We start from the raw sequence: 25389 nt of genomic DNA on the forward strand, positions 1-25389 counted from the left end.
CTCCACAGCTCCTGGGGGTTTTCCCTGGAACTTTGCTGAAAACTGCTGGAGTTGTTTTAAGGCTAACGAGTAAATGCCATCTGCTCTGGGGGACTTGTCACTGATCATTCAGCAGCGTAGCCGTCCTGAGATTCCTCCAGTGAACAATTTGAGGCAAATCATCCGTTCGGCAGCTGGGTACCGCAGAACAGCCTGACGGAGAGGGGCAGCCCCTTCATCGAGAACGCTGACTTGCTGTGAGATGCTCAGCGGGACGGGACGGACGCGCAGCCACGAGAGGGGGCTCGGGGAAGGCGCAACGAAGCCAAGGCAAACGTCTCATGCCAAGCCCTGAGCGCTGCCCCAGGTCCAGCTGGAGGGGAGCGGCCGAGGGGGCTGTGCCGCAGGGAGCCCCGCGGGTCCCGCTCGCCTCCCGGGGACGGCCGGGCTCGGGGTTAACCAGGGGAAGCCAGACATTGAAATACTAAACACGCTATTTTCCCCAGGGATTCTTTAAATACATCTTTAAATGCCCAGAGAATCAAAAATTCTTGTAATATTTCTTCACTAATATCCGTAACCTTGCACAAATCCTGTATTAGTGCGGCGGGAGAGTTGCACAAAGTTCTGAGAAGCCTTCTTGCCTTCTGAGCTTTTCAAGGAGGATGAATTTGGTTTCATGAAGGTTTCAGAATTCCTTTTTTTTTTTTTTTTTTTTTAATGTTCCTTGTGCCAGGGTTAGAGAGTTTTCACAGATGATTATTGCGTAGTTCTTGCTTGCAAATCTACAGGTTCTGGCACTTTCTTAATAAAATCAGCTACTTGTGTGGCTGGCAGCTGCTGGAGCGAGCCGCTCTAGGAGCTCCGCACCCCTCTGTCCATCCCGACGGCAGCGGGACATTTATCCCGAGACTCCAGAGAAGAGAACAGAGCAGGGGAAGGGACTGGAGCACCAGGAGCGGCTGAGGGAGCTGGGAGGGCTCAGCCTGGAGAAAAGGAGCTCAGGAGGGACCTCCTGGCTCCGCACAACTCCTGACAGGAGGGGACAGCTGGGGTGGGGCTGGGCTCTGCTCCCAGGGAACAGGGACAGGACAGGAGGAAACGGCATCAAGTTGTGCCAGGGGAAAGTTTCGGTTGGATATTAGCAAGAATTTCTTCCCGGAAAGGGCGGTCAGGCGTTGGAAGGGCCTGGCCAGGGCAGTGGTGGAGTCTCCATCCCTGAAGGCACGACATCTAAGGGACGACCGGACGTGCACTCAGCACTCAGTGCTCTGGGCTGGGTGACCAGGTGGCGATCGGGCACAGGCCGGTGGACCCAAATGGATCACAGCCGCTGATCCCGCAGCTCCTTCCCGCCCTCAGCGGTTCCGGGCTTCTGTGACTCCGGGGAGGGCGGGACCCGGGAAAGCCACAGCAATGGCGCCGAACGCGCCCGCGCGCAGGGGCCGCCGGGAGTTGTAGTCCCGGTCGCGCCCAGGTGCGGCGCCGCGCGGGGGCCGCCGGGAGCCGCGGCCGCCCCGGGGCAGGTGCGGCGCCGCTCCCGCCCGAACTACATGTCCCGGGGTGCCGCGGGGCGCGCGCGGCGCGGGCGCGGCGGCGGCGGGGGCGTAGCGAAGATGGCGGCGGGGGCGCTGCGCCCCGCTCCGGGCTGAGCGCGGCGCGGCCCCGCGCGGCCCTCAGAGCGGCGGCGGCGATGTCCGAGCCGGAGCACCTGGGCGGGAAGCGGGCCGAGTCGGCGCGGCTGCGGCGGGCCGAGCAGCTGCGGCGCTGGAAGGGCTCCCTGACCGAGCAAGAGCCGGTGGCAGCGGGGGGCGGCCGTGGCCGGCACCGCGGCGCGGGGGGCTCCCGCGTCCGCTTCGAGGAGGGCGCCGTGTTCCTGGCCGCCTGCTCCAGCGGCGACACCGAGGAGGTGAAGAGGCTGCTGGGCCGCGGCGCCCGCATCAACACCACCAATGTGGACGGGCTGACAGCCCTGCACCAGGTACCGGGGCCGGGGAGGCGGCCCGGCTGTGTGTGCCCTCGGTCAGCACCGGGCCGGGGGGCACAGCGGTACCTGCAGCCCCGGCCGGGGGTGTTGGTAAACAAAGGGCTCGGTACGCCTTGGTCCGAGCCCCGTGCGGCGCGTTCAGCCTGTGTCAGAGAACAGACCTAGGTGGTTCCAGTCGGGCAGTGGGATGTACCAACTTTTCACACGGTTATTAAGTAGGTTAATTAGCAAAATAAAGCGGGGGCTAGCAGGGCTGCGGGCCTGACCAGGCGGCCAATTTATTAATTTTTTGAAAACTTAGGATGTGACTGGGGTCTCCTGAAGTGCTGGAAAAATTTCCCGGGATGAGTATTTTGGAAGATCAGGGGTGTCTGGCCAATTCCTGTGTTGTGTTTTATCAGAGTTGCCTTGAAACTGCCCAAACTGCTCCTTGGCAGGGAGCAGAGAGTGGCCGCATGGCCGATAAGCAGCATAGATTCTATTAATACTCATCCAAATGTGAAGATGGTACAAAGTGGTCGCAGGAATTGGCTGCAGAGCAGTCAAGGCTTGACTGTCAAGAAACATGTGCTGCGTTCCATCCGTAGCTTTTGCTGCTCTTGTGTAAATGAGCAGGAATGCGATGGAACATGCAAAATTGCATGAATATTGGGAAACCTGTTGCTGTCCAAGACTGAGGATTTAGCAGGGCATGTGAAATCAGTGTCCCAGATTGGTGCATCTGGTCAGTGAAATGAATCTGATTTGGATCCAGGCCAGCTTCACAAAGAAAATGTTCTTAGCTCCAGATAGTGTAGATTAAGCATGTAGTGTAGCAACAGGAGTGTGGAAAAAAGCACACTATAGGAATAACATCAGGAACTAATGTGTTTGTAAAGAATAATGTGTTAACAGCACAAATAGCAGGATAGTTCATGAGTTAATCAGGATTTCTTCTTTGCTGGGCTGATGTTACAGAAGCATTTGGGACATGATGATGGTCCTGAACAAGGTGGTTCAGGAGCTTGCTGGCTCCTGGCTGTCAGGGAACAAAAGGGCAGGGAGATGTATTCATTTTGCTTTAGGCTTCCAAAAATAAGTAGTGAAGTAAAGAGCATGCAAGCTTACAGACTGTCAGGTTGAATAAGACTTCAGCTGGCAAAGCAGTGACCTTTGTAATGGACGGGTGTTTTTCTTGGTTATTTGTGGAGTTTGGTGTAGCAGTAGCAAATAAATTGCCCTGCATTAGTAACCTCCAGTACAGCACATGTACATTTATTATCAGGTAAATAAGTAGTCCTGTGGACACTAATAAGAACCAGCCACTGAAAATCAGGTTGTTCACAGCATTTTGACCTCCAAGAAGGCTGAATTTAAGGTGGATACATGGTAGAATTGGGATGACTTCATGAGGGGCTTCCAGCCAGGATGGATTGTGATCCCCTCAGAAGGGCCTGGCTCTCCTGCTGCTGTGGGTACTGTGAGGTGTCTGGTGAAGTGAGCTGGACTCTGATGGCAGGCAGTGAGCTCAGCAAGGTCACACTCCTGGAGACCGTGGCAGGCTATGTATTGACAGGCAGGCTGCAAATTGAATTCTGTATACGTAAAGGATACAGAATTGTATCATATGTGCCTTGGAAGGACAGTATCGGGTGACACTGACCAGTAACACCTAGGACTTGATACTTGGAAGAGCTTGGATGAGTGAGTGGTGGAGCAGATGCTGGCAGTACCAGCCAGCTGCTTACGTGAAGTGTTTCTTCACAAACTTGACAGAAAGGGAGGGTGACCTTACTGTGATTGGAATAAAAACTTTGTTCCAACGTCCCATGGATGTAACAACAGTTTTGCTGAGGAGTAACAAGATGTTCTTGCACACCCAAATGGAACAAACGCTGTTTTGTTAAAGGTTTTGCTGTGCATGTGTATCCTGAGTCTGTAAATCTCTTATCAGATGAAAATGTTTATTAGCATGGTTGGGGAGGTTGTTATGAGTTTCTTTCTCTGAACATCTCCAAAACAGATTTGTTTTCATGTTGTTTTTTCATGCTGCCTATGGTAAAGCGTCAGCCGAGGCCAGTTAGGTTGGGGATCCCCAGAGCACTGGTTGACAGCTGGAATGATGTAGTACATGTGAGGATATTTAAATAACTTCTCTTAGTATTAGAGACACAATGTTACATTACAGGGCAGATGGTAGTGACAGTCTGTCTCATACCTGTGCAACCAAATGGCCACTCAATGCGGAAGGAAATCCCACACGTTGAGAAGAGCTGTCTTTGTTGACAGAAAGATCAGGTGAAATATTTTTCTTTGGTTAAATAATTTAATGTATGAGACTTGCTCTGGATGAGCAATCAGGTCTTTTTAGGTAATGGAAGGGTTAACCAAGTCAATTGACTTAATTTGTCAGAGTCGGCAGCTGCTCCCACAAAACCTAAGACCAATCTTACAAATCAGGTTAGTTTGTTTGAAGTGCAGGGTGGCCCCAAATACTGTGTGTGTTCACAAAGGTAAAATTACATTGCTCTGGTATCTGGGCCACTGTGGCTAAGACCCACTGTGTACTTGCTGTGTGAGAAGCTGGCTTGGCTATTTATAGCCACAAAGCTGTATTTTGAAAATAATCTTTTAAATTACAAGTGATCTTTCTGAGCCTGCAGCCTTGTCACTGCCCTATTTGGAAGCATCAGGTGCCACACAGACCTGCACCACAGACCGTGTCTGGAACCTGTAGGGTGGCTTCAGCTGTGCTTTGTCTACCTCAGTGCCTGCAGAATGTTGTTGGAGGAACGTCAGTCCTGTATTTTCAATTATTAACTTAATTATATTCACTGAATTATTTTTGACAATGGTTTTGTGTCTAATGCAGAATGGAAAGGGATATATTAGTTAAGTGTGAGTGAACATTTAGAAATCATCAAGAAAACTGCTACCAGTTGGTGAGAACTCTTGGTGGCAGTTGAACTTCTCTAGTGTTTGCAGGTGGTGGGAAATGGGTATGAACTGCTCCTCTGTCTCCTGAGTGACAGATAAAGCCAAAAAGTAAACTCGTATGAAAATTGAATCTTATGGGAAAAACATTCTGCTGCTTCTAGTTGGGAAAGCATCTTCCAATGTAATAATAGCAATGCTTGTTTGTCTTCAAGGACTGGTTCACAAAGGATGACAGCAAAGATTATTTATCCTCCATCTGCCCTTTCATGATTTACTCTCTCTTTCCCTTTGGCCTGTTCCAAGGAGAAGTGAGTTGCTCATGAAATTACTCCTGTGTCATTTACAGTACTGTGCTTGCTGTTGACTTTGTTTTCAGGTGCTGGGTGCCTGTGATAATTCAGGAGCTGCTTCCTGAATAGTCAGGTACTTTGTGCAGTGACTCTGGCTTAGGTGGGGGCTGTTTGTTGTTCTCAGTTTGTTATTCCTTCTTCTGAGCCAGAGCTGTAAAACTGCAGGCATGTCTGGTTGCTCCTCAGAGCTTTATAAGGTGGCATCTGTGTCAAAAGGTTTGGGCAATTTTCAGTTGCTGCTCAGCAAGTTTGCAATTTCCTCATACAGATTGTGTGCAGCCATAACAAAGCAGGAAGCAGCAGAATTTTTGGACAGTCCTGAAACCAGAGATATTAGAGAGCCCTCTGCCCCATCACAGCAGTCTGGAGACTATTGGAAGAATCATTGAGGTGCTAACACTGGAACAAAATCTGGAGACTGAGGGGAAGGAGGAAAGGATTCCCACACCACTTTCATGTTCAGCACCAAACCACATCCTTAGGTGCCACAACTATACACTTTCTAAACACTTCCAGGGATGGTGACTCCATCATGTTGCTGTAACCTTTGCCAGGGCCTGACCACCCTTTTGGCAAGGACCTTTCCATAAGATTCAACCTGAACCTCCCCTGGCACAGCTTGAGGCTGTTCTCTCTCATCCCTGTTCCCTGGGAGCGGAGCCCGAGATCCCCCAGCTCCCCCCTTCTGTCAGGGAGTTGTGCAGAGCCAGAAGGGCCCCCCTGAGCCTCCTTTTCTCCAGGCTGAACCCCTCAGCTCCCTCAACGGCTCCTGGTGCTCCAGCTCATTCCCCAGCTCCCTTCCCTTCTCGGGACACAAAATTTCTTAATCACCAAAAGGTAACAGCCAGTCTGTGCCTTGAAAGGTGAGGAGATAACACAACTTACAGGGGCATGATAACTCTGGAATGAATGTCCAGGTGCCTCATCTTTGGGGCATCACAGCTGTGGTTTAAGGTAATTCAGCTTCTGATCTTTAAGTTGGTGATGACAGCATCATAAATCAGGCTGCATTTTTTAAGTTTGGGTGGTTGCATTGCCTAAAAATACATTCATTCCTGGAATAGAAGGTTATCTAGGGAGAGTCATACCTTTCTCACCGTGCTATGCAGAGTTCCTTTCTGAAGGTGTTCTGCCAAGAAAAATAAAAGTTGCAATCTTCTTGTGCTGAATGTAACACTGCTCGTCAAAGTGAAATATGGCACTGCCAAAAATAGGGTTTATCGCTAGTGGAATGGGGTTTTTGGGTTTCATTTATAAATGGGAATTTAGTAGCATGTACCATCCCACAGGGCTCAGAATAATGTGAGATAGGTTGGAAAATGCCTGCAATACACGAGGAATTTATGAGACAAAATAGTTAAAATCTGAAGTGCTGTTTTATCAACCTCATGCTTTTATTTTCTTCCTTTTGCTTACTTAGTCCCTGTTTTGCCTTGATGTTTTCATCAAGGATTCAATTGTCTTTCCCTCGCATCTCTATTTCCAAGCAATCTCCTGAGTGGGCAGAATTAACTGTAGACTACACAAACTAACCTTGAGCTGCAGCTAGAGCCTGGGAGAGCTGCTACTCCTGGCAGCAGGGCAGGAAACCTTCCCCTGGTTTGGTTTGGGGCACTTTCCACTGGTTGGTTTGGCTTCTGGAAACCGAAGACAACCACATCATTTACTCAATACTGGGTGCCTGGGAGGAAACTGCATTTCAGTAAGTAGATGGGTATTTGGGAGGGGAAATGTGCATCTTCATTGCTTCCTTCCTCAGCCTTTGTTTATCCTACCCAGTGATTCCATGCGTCAGGCTCCGCTGCTCCCCATAAACACTGAGCAAGGGAGCTGGTGGGATTTTCAGCAACAACTTCCTTCATGGCAGCAGCTGGTCCCTTAGCACTGCCTGTGGAAAAGTTCTCATCTCCACTATAGCTTCTGGGCAGTCTGGAGTTCTGGCCTCACATGGAAAGCTCATTTGGAAAGCAAAGGTATTTTAGGGAAAGCTTGTTGTGCCTAATGTGTGCCGAAAGCTTTGACTTGTGCAGGTGAAATTCTTGAGCCTGCATCAGAGGTGGAGACAAGTTTTCCATGCTGCATACTTGTCTGAACCAACATGGCTTGATAAGATTGAAAGCCAGCTCAGCAGAAATGTAGGAATTAGCAATGAATGCAGTGCCTGGACAGTCCCTGTTCCAGCAGCACAGGGTACTGCAGCTCCTGCTGGCATGGCTGGAAGCGTTCAGTGTTTGTGCTCAAACATTCATGCATTTATGTGCAGAGCTCTCTGCTGTAACCTAGATGAAGCTCCCATCATCCTGGCATTATTTTTTGCAGTTTATAATATCTTTTGCTTATTTTAACAGGGAGTGTTTGGGCTGGGATCTGTTTCTATTTCAAACAGTTTTAGAGATTTAGAATTCAGAGTAGGTACTGTGGGACTTGTGAGACATCACAAGTGCTGTGTTTTGTAATATACTGAGATAATAACTGAGTAATATTAAAATACAGAACTTCTGAATTGGTATGCTGGCTCCCAGTTGAGGATTATTATATACCATAAGTCAAAAAAGGCCTGCCAGACTGTGCATATTAGAGCAATCAGTTTTAAGAAGGTTGGGAGAGGAGAATATTACATAAGTGGTTGAATAAATCGATATTTTATTCTTTCTAACTTTTGAATACAAATGAGAGCAGGTGGAGCATTAAATATTCTGAAACATGTTTTTTAAAAAAATGTGTTTGTGCAGAGGTCTGGGGTAAAGAATGAAAGAGAAACCCAGAGCCTTTCAGGGGAATGGCAGCCCTTGCTATGCAGTGACAGGATCCCCTGAGTGAACCTTTTGACCTAGTGATGATGGTATGGTCCCAGCATGGTGAGGGTGCCCAGTATAAATCCTGGGATCTGAGTCTGCAGTTTATTTTCAGCTGTCCTTCTAAAGGGAGGTGCCACAGCTGTCCCTGCAATCTCCTTTCTTGGGCTGCAGCAAACTGATCTGCATGGGGAGGAAAGGTGCAGCTTGCCCGAGGAGCTGAGCAGGAAAACTTCTCTTGCTAAAAATTTTGAGACCAGGTTGGACAGAGCTTTGAGCAGCCTGGCCTAGTGGAAAGGTGTTCCTGTCCATGGCAGGGCATTCAGTGAGATGAACTTTAAAGTCCCTTCCAGCCCACACCAGTTTGTGATTCTGTGAAGGAATGATTTAGTGGGGATTTAGGTGCCTATTTTAATGGGGCTCACTTCAGCATGAATGGACTTAAGAACAAGCTCATGGTGAGTACAGTCTATCCAGGCCTGTGCGGAGATGTTTCAAGCTGCTGTGAATGGAAGCAGTGGGACCCAGAGTATGGCTGTGAGGTGAAGCTTCAACCTGCACAGCTTCAGGGAGCCAAATTTTACTTCCTCTCTCCACTCCTGAGATGTCCCACCTCTCACCGTAGTAAAACAAGACCTTTCTTAGATATCTAATTCTTCAAATGTTTTTCAGAGGAAATTTGCTTTTCTGCATTTCCAGGCTAATGAGCACGATACCACACATTGCTAACAGGCACATCCCAGGAGTCAGGCTTCTCTTTTCACATCAAGCTGTTGACAATCAAGGACATCAAAATTCCTGATTTAGACACCTACATAATTTTTCATGCCAGTTTTCATTCCTAATAATTATCATGTGCAGTGCTTACGAGTGATCAGTATTTTAGAAAATACATCTATGTGTTCTCTTGTTAAATATTTTCATGTTAAACAAATTTTGGAACAATCAGTCTCCTTCCAGCTTTAAACTCTTAAGTTTAAATATAGTCTTTGCTGCTCTGAAAACAACCAAAATAACTGAAAATTCACTCTTTAAGAGTAAATGGTGTGATTTCTTTTTCTTTAATGCTGATTTGTTTGGGATTTTTGTAGCTTGTTTCCTGTGGCTGGACAAAATAGAACACTCTTAACTTCTAGGAGTTTCACTGGAAATGTTTCTATAATACAATAAGCTGACCTTGCAGAGGGACACAAGCAGCTTCAGCGTTGCTTTTCCAGCATTCAGCCTTGCTCATAAATCTTTGAGATGTACAGAATGCAGAGTGACCACCTGCCATTAGCTTTTTATGTGTCACTGCCTTTTCAGGGTAAAACTAAACCTGGTCCTGTCCGATCCCCTGAGCCAGAGCATTGATTTGCCACAGTGGTTGCTCACCATCCATTTCTGGAATCTCTCTGAAGCCACTTCCTATTTATAATTTGTCATTCCCCAATGTATCAGTTAATGTGATTTTGTATCAAAGCCTGATGGTCGGTGGGATAGCAGCAAGTCCTAGTCCAGTTTGTCGGAACACAAGTGCTGGCTTAGTAAGGGGACTCTAGCGGTGGTTTAGGGAAATGAGGTGCCTGTGTGTGGGCTCTACCCATACCTAGCTTATGTCTGTTTAGTTTGGACCTGTAAATAGAGTAGCATCACCCAGAGGAATGTAAGCCAGCATGAAGCTGGTAGGGCCTGCATAGGGAGCTGCTCCCAGTTCACATGGACTTTGTGCTTGAATTGAAGCATCCAGAAGTGCTGCTGGGTTCATTCTGAAGTCAAAGTATGAAGCATCTTCATCTTCCAGGATTTCAATTCATATGGATTTCAAAATTCTGTTTTAGCTGTTTCCTGGATTACCCAAAACAGCTATTATGAATTATCTTGAGTGACAATTATAAAAAGCAGGAACTGTATTTAAAAATTAGCTTTTTACACAGGCAGATAGTAATAGGACAAGGAGGAACAGTTTTAAGCTAAAAGGGAAGAGGTTTAGATTGGATATTGGGAAAAAAGTCTTCCCTGTGAGGGTGGGGAGGCCTTGACACAGGTTGCCCAAAGAGCTATGGCTGCCCCTCTCCTGGAAGTGTCCATGGCCAGGTCTAATGGAAGATGTCCCTGCCTATGGCAGGGAATGGAACTGGATGAACTTTAAATTCCCTTCAAATCCAAACCAGCCTGGGATTCTGTGATCTCTGACAATTTGATATTTTATGTGAGACATGTAAATAGGGATTTCCCCCATAGAAGATCGGTGGGACAGGGGAGCTCTAACACAGCTGGCTGTGAGTGCTGTGGCTTGCTTTAATTGTTTTGGTATACCCAAATGTATATGTGTATGTATATATTTATATATATATACATATATATATGAGTTACATCATTAGCAGAGACCCTAACTATGCCAACAGCATTTTTTCTACCCCATTTGCTCTGTGTTTTCTGTATGTGAGATGACACACTCAGCATAGACAGCTTTGGTGTTTTTTCACCTAAATCTGAGCAACTGGTTGCATTAGCAGAACAAGCACGTGTCCAGGAAGAGGTGCACATCCTGAGCCTGAGTAGGAGTCTGACTGCACCTGTGACACACTTCACACTTGCCAACTGTGTGATTTATTTTTTTTTCAAGTGCTGTGAACATGCCAGTAGTAGTTTCTGTGATAATGAACCCTAGGCCCTTACTTGAGCCTTTTAATGAATATCACAGGTGACGTTGGTATGACTGACATGTTGTTTTAATGTAATCATTTGTGTTACCAAAAAATATTCCACTGGCCAAGATGCTTTCAAAGCAACTTGATGGCAGTGAAATGCTATGTTCTAGCCTATTTCCAGATCATCTTCCATTTTTTATGCAAGATACGGGTTTTAAGAGTCTGCAGCAAATATTTCAAGCAGAGTTATGAGTTTTGGGCTGAAATAGCTCTCTAGAACAGAGGTAGAAAGAGCTGCTGACTTGCTTCCACAGGAGACGGTGCCTGGGTTAAACCTTCAAAGCTGGTTCCATCACTTGATCCTGGCTTTCAGTTCTTCCCCGGCTTCATGCTCTTTCCCTGTGTTCTCAGGAAGCTGACTGATCTGCGCCATGCTTCAGCCAGCTTGACTTAGTGTAGGCTGATGTTATCATCATCCCCTTTTTAGGGGAATCTGTGTACCCCACAAGGCTTTGAAAGATAGAAGTTGTGTTCAAAGGGACTCTTTCAAAGCCTTTTGAAAGGCAGAAAGTCACTGTTGAGTTGCAGAGTCTTCCAGACAGTTGTATGCATGGTCCGTAGAAGCAGTTTTTTGTGGCTGTCTGGCCTCTGTCTCCTTGTTCTCCCTGAGAGCTTGGCAGGTTGTTTGCTGCAGAGCTGCTTTACAGCCAGCTGCCCCAGTCTGTGCTGGTGCAAGAGCTCATTCTGTCCCGGGGCAGGACACTGTGTGCCTCTGTTCATAAACTCTCCATCAGTCCCTTTGTCCAGTCTGTGTAGGTCCCTCTGAGAAGGATCTCCTGCCCCAGCCATGCCAGCAGTTTGATATCATCTGCAGACTTGGTGAGAGTGCTCTCTGTCCTATAATTGGTGTTAATTGAGTTTGTTAATGAAGACATGGATTTGTATTGACCCCATATCAGCCCTGGGGGATGCTGCTGATAATCAGCTGCTGGCTGGACTTTGTACAGCTTTTGAGCTTGATATTCTCGCCAACATCAGTCATCTGCTTCTGCAGTCCAGCTCCTGCCTGTTGAAAACACTGGCAGAGATGTGTCAAAGGTGTATTACACTTGCTCTCCTGTCATCCACACAGGCAGCTTGGAGGGCAATCAAGTTAGGCAAGATTTGCCACCAGTAAATCCACGCTGGCTGTTCCACCTCCTGCTGGAAATGGCTGTCAGGAAGATTTACTATGCAGCCTTTCCAGGGGCTATGGTGAGACTGAGATGTCTGATGTTCCCTGGATCCTCCTAACATGGTGGGGTGGTGTTCACATGACATCAGGCCTCCCTTTGTCACCGTGACCTTTGAAAGTTGACAGTGATTTGCAGTGACATCAACCAGCTCCCTCTTAGCCATGTTTGCCTTGCACCTGGTCTCAAAAGTGGTCCATGGTCATTCCTTGCCCCTCATTCCCTGGGTCGGGACTCTGGTGCTGCACAGTGGAGCTAACAGGACAAGTCTGTGCTTCCTGGGACCTGCACTTCATCCTTTCCTTCGGGCCCTGGTCCATCTTGTTGGACCAGGGCTGTCATCTGGAGTGCTGCTGGAGTTGTGGGCCTGCAGGAAGCTTCAGCCATACTTGCCTCTGACTCTTTGCAGTGACTGTAAGACATTCCTAGAATCACAGAACCATGGAATGGTTTGGGTTGGAGCGGCTCTTAAAGATCGTCTTGTTCCAGCCATAGCAGGGACACTTTCCACTAAACCAGGTTGTTCAAAGCCCTGTCCAACCTGGGCTTGGACACTTGCAGGGTTGGAACCTTGTTGGTTGTGGTTCCACAACTTCACTTGTGGTTGTGAACACAAACTAACCATTTGTAGGGCATTTTCCTGATTTCCTTATCTCCCTGATTTTCCCCTCCACCAGCCCTGCCCTGCCTCTCCCACCCCCCCTCTACAAAATGTAAGTTTAATGGTGAAGTCCCTGTCAGGAGAGAAATAGGAGATGTTCTTTCCACTTGACTTGTCTCCTAGTTCTTCAGCATTCAGTCCTGCAGGAACACAGCCAGTGAGCTGTTGTGTCATACCTGTGATGCCTTCCCTGCTTTTTGGTGCAAACTTCCACAGTGACTTCACCATCAGTTCCAAGTGGCTTGTCTGTCAGCAGCGGTTCAGTTCTAAGGCATGTTGTGACCCTTTTCTTCAGGAGCAGACACGCAATCAGAAGTGCCACCAGGTCATGTCTCCCAAGAGAGATGATGACTATGGATTTCTGCTTTCTACTACCACTTTGGTAAATATTTCTTCCCCATCCTGCAGCACAGATATCAGTGGCTTCTAAGGTTGGGTGTATTCTCTTATCGAACTTGACTGTCATAATTTTATTAATGGATTAGCAGTTCCTTCCAGTTGCTGAGGAATGCTTCTTGCTGCTACAGTGTGCTGACACTGTAGGAAATGCTATAAAGCTGAACAGACATTTTTGGTTTCTGAGCCCACTTTAGTGGAGCCCTTTCTACTTTCAGTCCAGCTACCAATTTAATCTCTGCTGCACTTCAGATATTAAGTGTTGCTCAGTGCTGTCTGAATATGGGAAGGGAGTGCAGGAGGCACCAGGTAGGGGCTAGGCTCTGGGGAAGATGCACAGCCTCTGAGCGATAGCTGCTCAAGACTGAACAGCCATAAGTCAGCATGCTCAGCTTGGTCCTTGCAGAAAGAATGTCTCAGTCCCACTTGCTTAACCTCAGCACTCCATGAGTTTGTCACAAGTCAGTCCCACGTGCCCTGCTGACACATGTGCCACCCTGGGGAGCTGGGTTTGAGTAGCTTTGAGTGTCAAAGCTTGGAGCAGGCAAAGGCTTGCTTCTGCCAGCAGGTGAGGAAACTAGGCTGGTTGGTAGGAGTCAGTGGCACCTGTGGTTTGGAGACCAGCAAGCAGGGCAGTGACGGGAGAGCAGGGCTTGGCAGCTGCAGTCCCTCTCTTGGACCAAGTGGAATAGCCTCTGGCTAGGAGGGGAAGGAACCAGTGAGGATAACAGCCCTGTTCGACAGCTTGTGGCTCTGTGTTCTTTGGATAGTCCTGGGTGGGACTGTTTGTTTACTGTTCCTGGGCAGTTCCACCATGTGTTGGCTGCTCTGCATTCCCAGGTGCTACTCCAGGGCTGCCCAGGTGCTTTCTGGACCAAAATGCTGCTCTGGGGCTTCAAGCTTCCCTGGAGCTGTTGAGCTTGTGCCAGGCCCTATGTCACTTGCCTACCAACTGCCACTTGTTTCCCAGACCCTCTAGTAACTTAATCTCATTAATTCAGTGAAAAGCTGAAAGGCAGTAGTTTCCCCCCAGATCCTCAGGGGTCCATTTATCATCCAGGTGCCCTGGGGGCCAAGAAGGCCAGTGGTGTCCTGAGGTGTATTGGGAAGAGCATTCCCAGCAGGTCAGGGAGGGATCCTGCCCCTCTGCCCAGCCCTAGTGAGGCACATCTGGAGTGCTGTGTCCAGGTCTGGACTCCTCAGGACACGACCTCCCTCCTCAGGAGGGACCTGGAGCTCCTGGAGCGGGGCCAGCGGAGGCTGCGCAGATGAGAAAGGGCCTGGAGCATCTCCATGCCAAGGAAAGGCTGAGGGAGCTGGGGCTGTTCAGCCTCGAGAGGAGACAACTGAAATAGGATCTCATTATTGTCTGTCAGTGTCTGCAGGGAGGGCTCAGAGCAGGGCCCAGGCTCTGCTCCCTGGGACCCAAGCACTGGCACAAGAGGAATGGACAGGAGCTGATGCCCAGGGAGTTCCACCTGGACATGAGGCAGAACTTCTTCCCTGGGCAGTGGCCTAGACCTGAAAAGGCTGCCCAGAGAGGGTGTGGAGTCCCCCTCTCTGGTGATATCTCAGACCCACTAGACATAATCCTGAGCCATGTGCTCTGGGATGAGCCATGTGCTCTGCTTGAGCAGGGAGGTGGGACCAGATGAGCCACTGGGGTCCCTTCCAACCTGATGCATCCTGCAATTCTGTGATCCGCAGTGCAATCTGAGCTGCACCCAAAATACTGCTGTAGACAGAGGTACTCAGGTATTGATGTGTCAGCCCTCTGTGCAAAGGCTCTGGCCATGGACTTTCCAAATTTCAGGTTAGATCGCCCACACCTCTCCTGGGGTTTGCACCCCTTCCCTGTTCCCATACACATGGATGTGGAAGGTGGGCCGTAGGGGAGAGGTGGGTACTATTTACTGCAGACAAATAGTACTTCTGCAAACATCCACACACTGGATCTATGAAATGGGACTTCCAATGAAGAAAATTGAAAAGTGATCATCTAGTGGAATTTAAATCCTAATCATTTCAAAATGGAAAGAATGATATATTGTTCCTTGTGACATACCATCTTTTGTATGTTGTGGCCTGTGTGCATTCTCTTCTCCATCATAAATCACTGTAATAGGTACATGCTCTATTCAGGGAGCACACAGTGTCTATTTCTGGGGTTTTTTTTTGGAGTGTATTGGGAGAATCTGAGTCTTGGATACAGCTCAACAAAATGGTTTCAAATGACAAATCTGTCCCACTTTTGGCATTGTGTACTGAATAGTTTTGTAGTGTTTTCTCAGTGATACCGGGGCTGTGTGCTGTCAGTCTTTCCTGTACAAAGATCTCTTAAGATAAAAAATTAAAATTCAACTTTCTGAGCTTTCCCAAGCTGTGGTATTGGCAGAACAAGTTCCAGAACTGCTCAGACAAATGAAAGGTGTCAGGTTTTCAGCATCAGTTGGAACTGGCACATGAAGTTACTGAGCTATTATCCATTGTATATGATGTATCATTTAAAGCAGCTACCAGAAGTTGTCAGCAGGAAGTGACAGTTTCCAAAAGGGACTCCAAGAAGAACCTGGGAAGTGATGAACCCAAAACAGGCAGCAAGCATGTGGAGAGGAGAAAATCTGGTTGAGATGGTATGTTTGGATTTCCAAAACACTTTTGACAACATCCCTCTGTGGAAACTCCTAAGAAACAAAGCTGTTGTGAAATAAAAAGATCTTATTAATTACTGTCTGAAAGAGAGAAAACAAAGGCTGGCAATAAAGAGTCAGTTTGCAGGAGGAAGGAGAGTTACCCTGTGCATCTCCTCTGGAGTCTGTGCTGTACCTTTATGTGAGATAGGAAAGGGAATAGAATGAGGTCACAGTTTGCAAAAGTTCTTGCACAGTCAAGACAGTGAAGTGTGAGCTGGCCCTGAAGGTGTCTGTATTGGCCAATTCACTGATAAAGTGGCTGGCAGAATTTGATCTGTAAATGGGGAGTAATGTTTATGGGGAAATAGTGGCTTCCAATCCAGCTGTCATGGGCTGGAAAAGCTTGTATTGTGCCCATGTGTAGATTAGTATTGGCAGTTCTCTTTCTACCATCTCAAAAAAAAAAAAAATAGTTAATGTAAAGAGATGGGAAATAAGGGCAAGGGGATCAAAGTAATGGATTGGGTTCTATACCAGAAAAGAGCAAAGCTTTGTGATTCCTTCTGACTGATAGAAAGCCACAAGCACAGATAGGATAAAGGTTTCCAAAATTATATGTAAAATGGCATTAGACATGGTCATGTTTTCCTACAAGGAAGGATTTAAGGACATCAGAGTTTTAAAACAAATACTTTTTCTCATCCAGTATAAAATTCAGCTGTGGAACTAATTGCTTTACGACACAGCTCATGCCAAAAATTTCAATGCGTTCAGAATCTGCATGGTGGGTACAATTCTAACTGTGTTAAGTTAAGCTCTGGATTGCCAAGCTCTAGGATGGGTGGAAAATACAAAGAGCAATTTAAAAAACATTATTTATTGCAGGTGAGAGTCAAGAAGAGAAAATAGGATGGGGGAAAACTAGTAAGGCCAAAAACCTTCTCAAATGTTAAAGCAAAATTTTCAAAATTCAAATCCAACACTTTTTAGAGGGCTTATAATAGTATCTTGCAGAAATTGTGGCAGTTCTGCTTTGTGCTTAGTGGGCAATTTTGTTTAATTTTTTAGTAACTTGCTGCAGTGGCATGAAGATTATATTTCACAGTGTCCTCTAAACTAAAAAGAATATGTATATGTGTGGGATATCATCTCGCTAATCCGGGAGGTTTTGAGCATTTTTCTCTTCCTGGCTCGTAGTAAACTGAACTGATACATCTGACTGAACACAGTGTCCAGGTGTTCATGCAAGGGATGAATTTCCTCTTTCTTCATCATCTGCACTGGCTTTTCTTTCCATTCTTGGGTGATTGACAAACAGAATTTGACCTTCACAGCTGCAAATGGTTTGTCTTTTAAATGAATATCACTTGAGTCATTCTGAACAAGCTTTCCCTCGTGCTGAAAAAGATAAGTGGTAAATGTGTCTGTCTCTCGATGAGAGACTTCAGGGCTGTGCCAGCCTGTACAGCAGCAGAGCCAGGGTTTGAACTTCAGAGCATATTGCAAGAGTTATTTTTGTTCCCTTATATTAATAGCTGCTATAGAAGGAGCCCTGTGCTTAAGGCCAAATCCTGTCTTACAGTTACTCTGAGTATTGGCTTCTCTACAGTCTACAACTCAGTCCTCAAAATCCATTCTTTTCCATTTAGTTTAGGTGCTGTTAATCTGTAAAAAAATTGTCCAATGTTGCAGAAAGTGAACAAGGAATAAAACGTTGATTGTAGTCTTTGGGAGGGGATCCATGTGCTGACAGCACACCCAGCTTCCTGTAAATTGTGCTTGGGATTTCAGTTCAAGCCCTGGCCTAAACAAGAACTCCTGCATCTTTTAAATTACAGCGTTGTGGTGATGAAACAAACCTTCAGAGTCCTGGAGATTGGGTGATACCTATTTTTGACAAAGCTACTAGCTTCTTTTTATAATTTATTTATTTTAAACATAGTCATGGAACCATTAAGTTTGGAAAAGACCTCCAAGACCATCATGTCCAGCCTTTGACCAACCATCTTGTCAGCCAGCCCAGAGCACTGAGTGCCTTGTCCAGTTGGTCTTGAGACACCTCCAGAGATGGAGACTCCACCACCTTCTAGGGCAGCCCCTTCCAATGCCTGACCACCTTTTCTGTGGAGAAATTCTTCCTGATGTCCAACCTGAACCTCCCCTGGTACAGCTTGGGGCTGTTCCCTCTTGTCCTGTCCCTTGTAGCCTGGGAGAAGAAGACAACCCCCATCCTACTAATGTGCTGTGCTGGTCTGGTCTCAGTCTATAACCATTCACCTCTTTTCCACTTTGTTTAAACTTGTTTCCTAATGCCTTGGCTTCTTGGAGCAGTGCTTGGGTAATTCTCCTCCTGTGCTAGGATGCTGAAAGCTGCACCTCTTCTGCTGCCATGTGTTCTGCCTTTTGCTGTTTGCCCACAAACCAGACTGGGCTGTCTCAGTGGTGAGGGCAGATGGTTGCTGTTGGAGAGTTCCAGATGTGGCTGGAAGAGGTCACAGAAGCCCTTCTAGTTCTGTCCTCTGTACTGAGACATGACCAGGTTTAACAGAGCTTTTTAGAAAAGACAGTTAATTAATCCCTTCCCAAACATCATCACAAAGCACTTGTCTGCACCTCCCACAGAAGGCAAGAAGTCCCAGTGCATGGGAGGCTCAGCTGGAACCATGGGTGATATGCTTCCTGCTTCAGCAGCACCCCTCTGAGTCATTCAGCCAGCCCTGTTACCTCCTGGGGATGGAGAGGAGGGCATAGAAATGCTGGATTAAAAGTAATGCTATCAGTCACTGATGCTATAACAACATATTAGTGAGTGCTGTGGTGAGACCCCCAGGAAGCAGCGTGGGAGCTGTCAGGGCCAGCATGTGCTGCAGCACAGCAGTGCTGGGGCTGCTCTGACCTCCTCAGTGATTCCCCAGTGCTGTGTCCTTTATGTGCTTGTTTTGCCTTGAGATTCTCCCACCTAAATGTAGGAATATTCTTACTTTGCTTCATTGTAAGACTGTTTACAAAAGGCTGGGCTCTGCTCTCTGGAGCTCTCCACCTTTTCTACTTTGGTTTCATCTCACACCAGTAAAATGTAATCTCTGATTCTCTTCTTGCTGAACAGGAGGGACAGGGCTGGGCCTTGTTAGCCTGTGCTGGTGGAGCCTTTGGAGGAGTGTTCCCACAGGCTCAGGGAATTGCAGGCTGTGGATTCCCTACCCAGCCCCATCTCTGCTGTGTAGCTGCAGTGGGTCAGGGTAGCAACTGTGGGGACCAAATGTGGAACAAATATCCTAGTTTCCCCAGCCTTTTACAGCTTGTTCTCTTTTTCTGAAATTTTCTTCAGCCAGTTTGTTTTCCCCAAGGAGTTTCTTTCTGTGGTACCCTAGAAATAGCATAAACCTTATGTGTGATGCCACAAAAATCCTTAATAAATGCTATTGGAAAATGGGGTAAGTTGTTTGGTTTTTTTGGGAGTGGGTTTTGTTTCTTGGTTTTTTGTGGTGGTTGTTTTTGTTTTTGTTTTTTTTTTTTTTTTTGTTTGTTTGTTTTTTGGTTTTTTTTTTCATTTTTTTAAGCTGAGCTTTTTCTCATTCATGTCCTATTCGTGTCTTGTACCTTTTTCAGCTGTGGAGACTAGAATTTCTTATGATACTGAAAATCTGTTGCATTATATAGAGGCCTAATGATATTTTATGGTTTGTTTTGTTCCACTCCAACTAATTTCTAGAATTTGCTTTGATTTCTGAGCTTGTAGCTGTTATTTTCCTACAGCTATTTGTTATAATCCTAAGAGCTTTTCCCTGAAGTCAGTAATAAGCTCAGAGCCTTTTATTTTGTTATGTTTTGTTGGGTGTATTTTGTGCCTGTGATTCACTCTGCAGTGATCTGCATTGCATTTCATCTACTGTTTTATCAGCAGTTGCTCAGTAGTTGCTCAGTACTGTAAGATTCTTCAAGTTTGTCCTTTGCTCTAACCCTTGAATAGTTTCACCAGCAAACTTCACCTCACTGATCACCTCCTCTTCCAAGTCCTTTATGTAGCACATTTGGTAGCACAGACCCTGGGAGAGAGCTTTCTGCAGAGCTCTCCAGGAAGATCTATCTCATATTCTGGTCTACTCATCAGGAAAATACATTTAATTGTGCAAGGATCTTCCCTCTTACCTGGGCAACTCAGTGGCTTCAGGAGCCACAATGAGGGGCCTGTGGAGAATGCTTTAGAAAGTTTCAGGAGTTGGAAGGGACCCACAAGGGTCATCAAGTCCATGCCCTGGCTCTGCACCGGATAACCCAAAAAGTCACATCATGTATCTGAGGTGAATGTCATGTATCATCTGGACCTTCCATGTCTTCATGCTTATTTACCTTTCAAAAGACTCCAGTGGCTTTCTGTCACATGACCTCCCTCTGTAAAAGCCTTGGTGGATATTTTCCAAAATATGACATTTTCTTATACACCTGCTCTTCTGCATTGTACCATCCACTAATGTGACCCCGGCAGGTTGGTGGTTCTTGGGTTTAGTGAAATCTTTCCCTTTCTCCATTCCAGGAGTTTCTTCACTGATCAGTGACTTTCTTTGCATCTTTTTAGTCATATAGTGACACACTTGCTGTTTGTCCATTTGTCTGGTGCTACACCAGAGGAGGCTCAGGCTGGATACCAGGGAAAGGTTCTTCCCCCAGAGGGTGCTGGGCACTGCCCAGGCTCCCCAGGGCATCGTCCCAGCTCCAAGGCTGCCAGAGCTCCAGGAGTGTTTGGATAATGCTCTCAGGGATGCACAGGGGGGGACTGTTGGGGTGTCTGTGCAGGGCCAGGAGTTGGACTGGATGTTCCTTGTGGGTCCTTCCTGCTCAGAAGATTCCATGATTCTGATAGATGTAGCCTTGACGTGGTTTCCAGGAGTGCTGCCCAAGCAATCCTGCTGTCCAGCTCCTCTTCCAAGCCATTGAGTTTCTGGAGCCTCCTCTGCCTGTGCACCTGCCATGCCTGCAGCAGGGAACTCACCTGCATCCCATGGCTATCACCACCTGCCCAGACTTGTGCCTGAAATCCACCTTCTCAAGGCCTTACTTTTGCTTCAAGCTGGGAACTCTAGCCTGCAGCCAGGGGTACATGCATGGTCATGGGCATCTGCAGTCATGTTGCAGTGAGACAAACACAGGATTGCTCTCCCAAGGACCATTTCACTGCTTCCTCCTTTGAGCTCTTCATTCACAGCTGGCACAGAGATGGGGCTGCATTTTGATCCCTCTGAAAGTCTTCCTGTGTGATGTTTTTTGTGTCTCTACTTTTCAGCAGAAACCATAGATTCATAGAATTGTTTGGGTTGGAGGGAGACCTTGAAGTCCCAGCTAGTTCCAACCCCCCTGCCATGGGCAGGGGCACCTTCAACTATAGCAGGTTGCACAGAGCTTCATGCAGCCTGGCCTTGAACACTCCTAGAAGTGGGGCATCCACAACTTCCCTGGGCTACGTGTTCCAGGGCCTCACCTCCCTCACAGTAAATAATTTTTTCTTAAGATCTAATCTAAAGCTGCCCTCTTTCAATTTGAACCCATTCTCCCTTGTTCTGTCACTACATGCTCTTGTAAATAGTCTTGCCCCATCTTTCCTGTAAATTCATCTAAGGCACTGGAAGGCAACAATTAGGTCACTCTGAAGCCTTCTCTTTTCCAGGCTGAACAATTCCAATCCCCTCAGCCTTTCCTCACAGGAGAGGTGCTCCATCTCTATGATTAACTTTGTGGCTTTGTCTGGACTGGGGTGATCCTCTCAGACGAGAGGTAGTTCCATGCCTCTGGCAGTTGGGCATTGTTGACAAACCTTGCCCTCTCCTTAATTCTCCTGTTCACCATCCAGGTTGTAGTATGGTGTTCCTGAGGATTTCCTGTGCCACACATCTGCAGGGCAGACTCATGATCAGGAGACACAGTGAAATAAATGGAGAATTCACCATCCTCCAGCTGGACTTCCACCAGGTTTTGATTTTCTTCAGGGATGAGTAAGGGCTGTAGTTCACCCGTAAGCCCAGGCAGCTGCCTGGTGCTCCTGGTGGTTACAGAGGTGGGGAGTTTGCTCTGCTGCCAGCCCTCCCTTTACTGGATGCATTCATTGCTCTCACCATTTCTGCTGTGACCTTTTTTCAGCCTCTGCCATCTGTGTGACGCTGTGGAAGTCCTGTTGGGGCACTCAGGGAGAGTTCAGAGCTGGCTGCCAGGACCTCAGCCACGTAGGGCATGTGCACAGCACTGAGGCAATAACTGGGTTTATGTTACTCTGAGGAACACATAAAAGTTTGTATCAGCCCTGTATTTTTTAGATCACAGAGACCACAGTTTCTGATTAGATTTGAAATGTGATTCATGCCACTGGGAAAAGTTGACACCTTAGTTGTGTCCATCTTTCTGCTCTGTCCATCACTGCTCTGACAAGAAGCAGTGCATGGCCACATCCATGGCTCACTCAGCTACCCTGTGAGAGTTTCACAGGGCAGTCAAGCAGTTCTTCTCCCTCTGCAGTGACCTTATTCCACAGGTAATTTTCTTTAACAGCTCGGTGCTCTCTGTACCATGTTGGCCACCACCTCTCTTTTCCACAGACATCACCAGAATGGAGTTCCCTGCCCTTTTCTTTGGACTGCTGATGGCAGCAAGAATGGAATGTGCTCAGAAACCAGCAATGAAGGATTTTGTTACTGTAGGTGCTGTGCTGAGATTTGCTTTAGTTTGTTTCCCACAGGAATAAAAAAACCCAAAGACACTTTGCTGTGACCGAGCAGCCCTAACAGGGTCAATTGATTTCTTTTTCTTCTTTTTTTCCTGTGAATAAAGGCAAGTGCAAATGAGCTCTGCCTGAAAATGTGGTTGGCATTTGAAAACCCATACAAATTGGATCCTCAAACATACGTATTTTTCCAGTATTGACAGTTCTTGAAAAAATTTACCTCTGCTCTGGAGCCAGGTTGGGGGAGCTGGGGGTGTTCAGCCTGGAGAAGAGAATGCTAAGAGACTCCAGGGGCCCTTACAGTGCCTAAAGGGGCTCCATGAGAGCTGGAGAGGGGCTTTGAACACGGGCCCAGAATGTCAGGACATGGGGGAATGGCTTCCCACTGCCAGAAGTTAGGGATAGATGGGATATCGGGAAGGAATTCTTGGCTGTGAGGGCTGTGAGGGTGGTAAGGCCCTGGCACAGGTTGCCTGGAGCAGCTGTGGCTGCCCCATCCCTGGAAGTGTTCTGGGCCAGGTTGGATGGGATTTGGAGCAACCTGGACAAGTGGAAGGTGTTCCTGCCCATGCCTCTCCTGGAGCCACTTCAGGCACTGGAAGAGGCTCTTCGGTCTCTCCAGAGCCTTCTCTTCTCCAGGCTGAGCACCCCCAGCTTTCCCAGCCTGTGGGCCTTTCAGGAATAGTGTGGAATCACTTTATTTTAAGAAAGATTTCTTTATCCAGCCCGCTCTTTGTCAGCTCCATCACTGTTATGCTTCAAAGAAAATTCTGTGTCCTCTGATTGATGTGGAGCCTTTTCCTGCTAGGAATAGTGACTGTGGTAGTTGAACCATGGTGGATGCCAGGCTCTTGTTCAGGTGTGGGCAGGAACAGTGGCAAAACTCAGAAAAACCTCTTGTTTGCTTGACTGAGAAGACTTTGAGTGACATGGGACTGGAAAATGCCCAAGCAAGCTGCCACACGTCTGTCTGGGGATAATTTTTGCCTCTAGGAGCACATGGAGTGATCCTTAGAGAGTTTTAGCCACTGAATATATAACTGCAAAGTAGCAAATTTAAACTTTCCTGCATGCTGCCAGACTGGAAAGGAAAATGAATAAATAGAATTACTGACTGTATGTTTTTCTCTTTATATTCCACCTTCTTTTTTCTGGCCACAAAGGTAAAATTCAGAGATCTTGAAACAAAACTTGATGTGGCTGCAAGACAGCAAGACAGGGATGTGCATGGAAACCAAGGGCTTGACAGTCTGTTTGTGAATAAACTGACAATGAATCCCTCCAAGGAATCTCCTCTTGCTCTTCACCTGTAATTGTGTTGAGGTGTTTCTGCTCACAGCCGCTGGCTTCTAGTCACTTAGTGCTAATTCAGCATTTTTGGCATTTGCAAGAGTTCATGCAACTTCTTGTACATGAACTTTGATGTCTGTACGGTAGAGCTGGTTTCTGTGAAAGCAGTACTGGCCTTGGAGTGACTTGAATGCTTTCTGTGTTGAAAAATCCATTGCTTCCCTAGGCTGTAGGCAGCATGAGCTGTCTGTCTTGACATAAGCAAGATATTATGTAGCAGCTTAAGACTATCTCAGTCCTGCCCTTCCTGCTGCTCCTGTCATGTGCCTTTGACACCAGGGCAAGTGCTTATCTGGTCCCACTATGAGCCAGTTTAGCTCCTGGATCTGTTAAGTGGGGTATCAAATGAGTGTCAGTGCCCTTGCTGGGGGAGAGGGTCTGCTGGCAGGGTATTGGGTATATGAGGGCAGCCCTGGCTTCAGCAGAGCCTGCTGCAAAATCCTGTCACGGCAGAGACTAAAGAAAGCCTGGAGTGATCCACAGAGATTTTTCTGTCTGCCTTTGAGGTCTATAGTTAGGCAACACAAATCTCACCTTTAGTTTGCCAAGTTGTAGCTAAAATAATTTGCAGCTGTTTTTCCATGTCTCTGCTGGGGTAGGAGAAGACCTGGAGAGGCTCTTCCTGTAGAGGATTCTCTGCCAGAGCAGAGGGGCCCTCCCCTGCCTTCCCACCCAACCTTGCCCTTCCAGCAGGTGTGGTGTGAGTGGAGCCACCTTTCCAAAGGTCCATAAAGTGATTTTACATTTTTCCCCCCCATTATTCACCAGGAAAGCCCCCATTTGGCATTGGCCATATTGTGCTGCTTAGTCACCACCAGTGGCCCTGCAAGACACTGGGGCAAGTGTCAGCCCTTGGGCTGCAGGATACCACCTTGGTTTGGCTGAAGCTGATCTAAGCCTGCATCTTGGAAGTTTAAGATATATTTGTGTTGTGGAGATGATGGCAGAACTATATCTCTGCTTGCTTGTGTTGTGAAAATGAAGTCTTTAGGAACTGCATTAAATAGTGCAGTGTAGCCCCTGATGGAGTTCCTGTCAGGACAAAGGATTGTTAGTTGATCATTTCTTTGCTGAGCAAATCTGCAGTACCCAAATTTCCATTTTCCACACAGGATTGAGATGCTTGTGAGTTTTCTAATTATAAAACATAGTTATTTTGGGCAGGAATGAAAATTTCAGTAATTTAAGGGCAAGGTTTTATATAGACTGTCTTGATCTAGTGCCAGGGAGCGCTGGCTGAGGGGGAGAGAAATTACATACTTACTGGTCAGAATGACTAAACTGGTGAGACTTGAAAAGCCAGTGCTGTTCCACACCATCAGAAAACTGGCAGTCCCTGCTTTTTAGTGACAGAAAGACTTTATTTTTAGTGTTGGCAGTTGATCACGTACTGGACTCATTTCAAGCTCTTCTCAGATGGTACCAAGCATTAGCCTCTGCTGGTGAAAGAGTGGGTATTAAAAATCATGCTGGAACTAGTGGGATGATGATGATGAAAAAGAGGGAGTAAAATTATGATCTAGAGTGAATTTTGAAGTCAGTCCCACACGGCCTGATGCTGGTTTAGAGCTGTGTTGTGGGCTGTAAATGCAAATGGCAAACCATTCAATTGGCTGCAGAGGAGGAGCACTCTGGAAATGGAAAATCAATGTCTTGGGCCCTGTTTGGATAAGAGGTGAATTCAGTGCAAGTTGCTGGACACATGGAAGCACAAATACTGTGAGACTGGAGGGGTTCATAGGACCATA

At 47.0% G+C, this 25389-nt stretch overlaps 1 protein-coding gene across 4 annotated transcripts in view; it reads left to right on the forward strand.

Moving 5' to 3' along the window:
- The first annotated feature begins 1609 nt into the window (after positions 1-1609).
- PPP1R12B (protein phosphatase 1 regulatory subunit 12B) overlaps positions 1610-25389 on the forward strand; it is a 130960-nt gene continuing 107180 nt past the window's right edge. For all 4 annotated transcript variants that reach the window (XM_053963842.1, XM_053963843.1, XM_053963844.1 and 1 more), the window contains exon 1: positions 1610-1960. In XM_053963842.1, the coding sequence (XP_053819817.1) occupies positions 1673-1960 (288 nt within the window). In that variant the 5' untranslated portion in view covers positions 1610-1672. The remainder of the gene's footprint in view (positions 1961-25389) is intronic.

The sequence above is a fragment of the Vidua chalybeata genome, chromosome 24 (assembly GCF_026979565.1).
Source record: "Vidua chalybeata isolate OUT-0048 chromosome 24, bVidCha1 merged haplotype, whole genome shotgun sequence".
Lineage (NCBI taxonomy): Eukaryota > Metazoa > Chordata > Aves > Passeriformes > Viduidae > Vidua > Vidua chalybeata.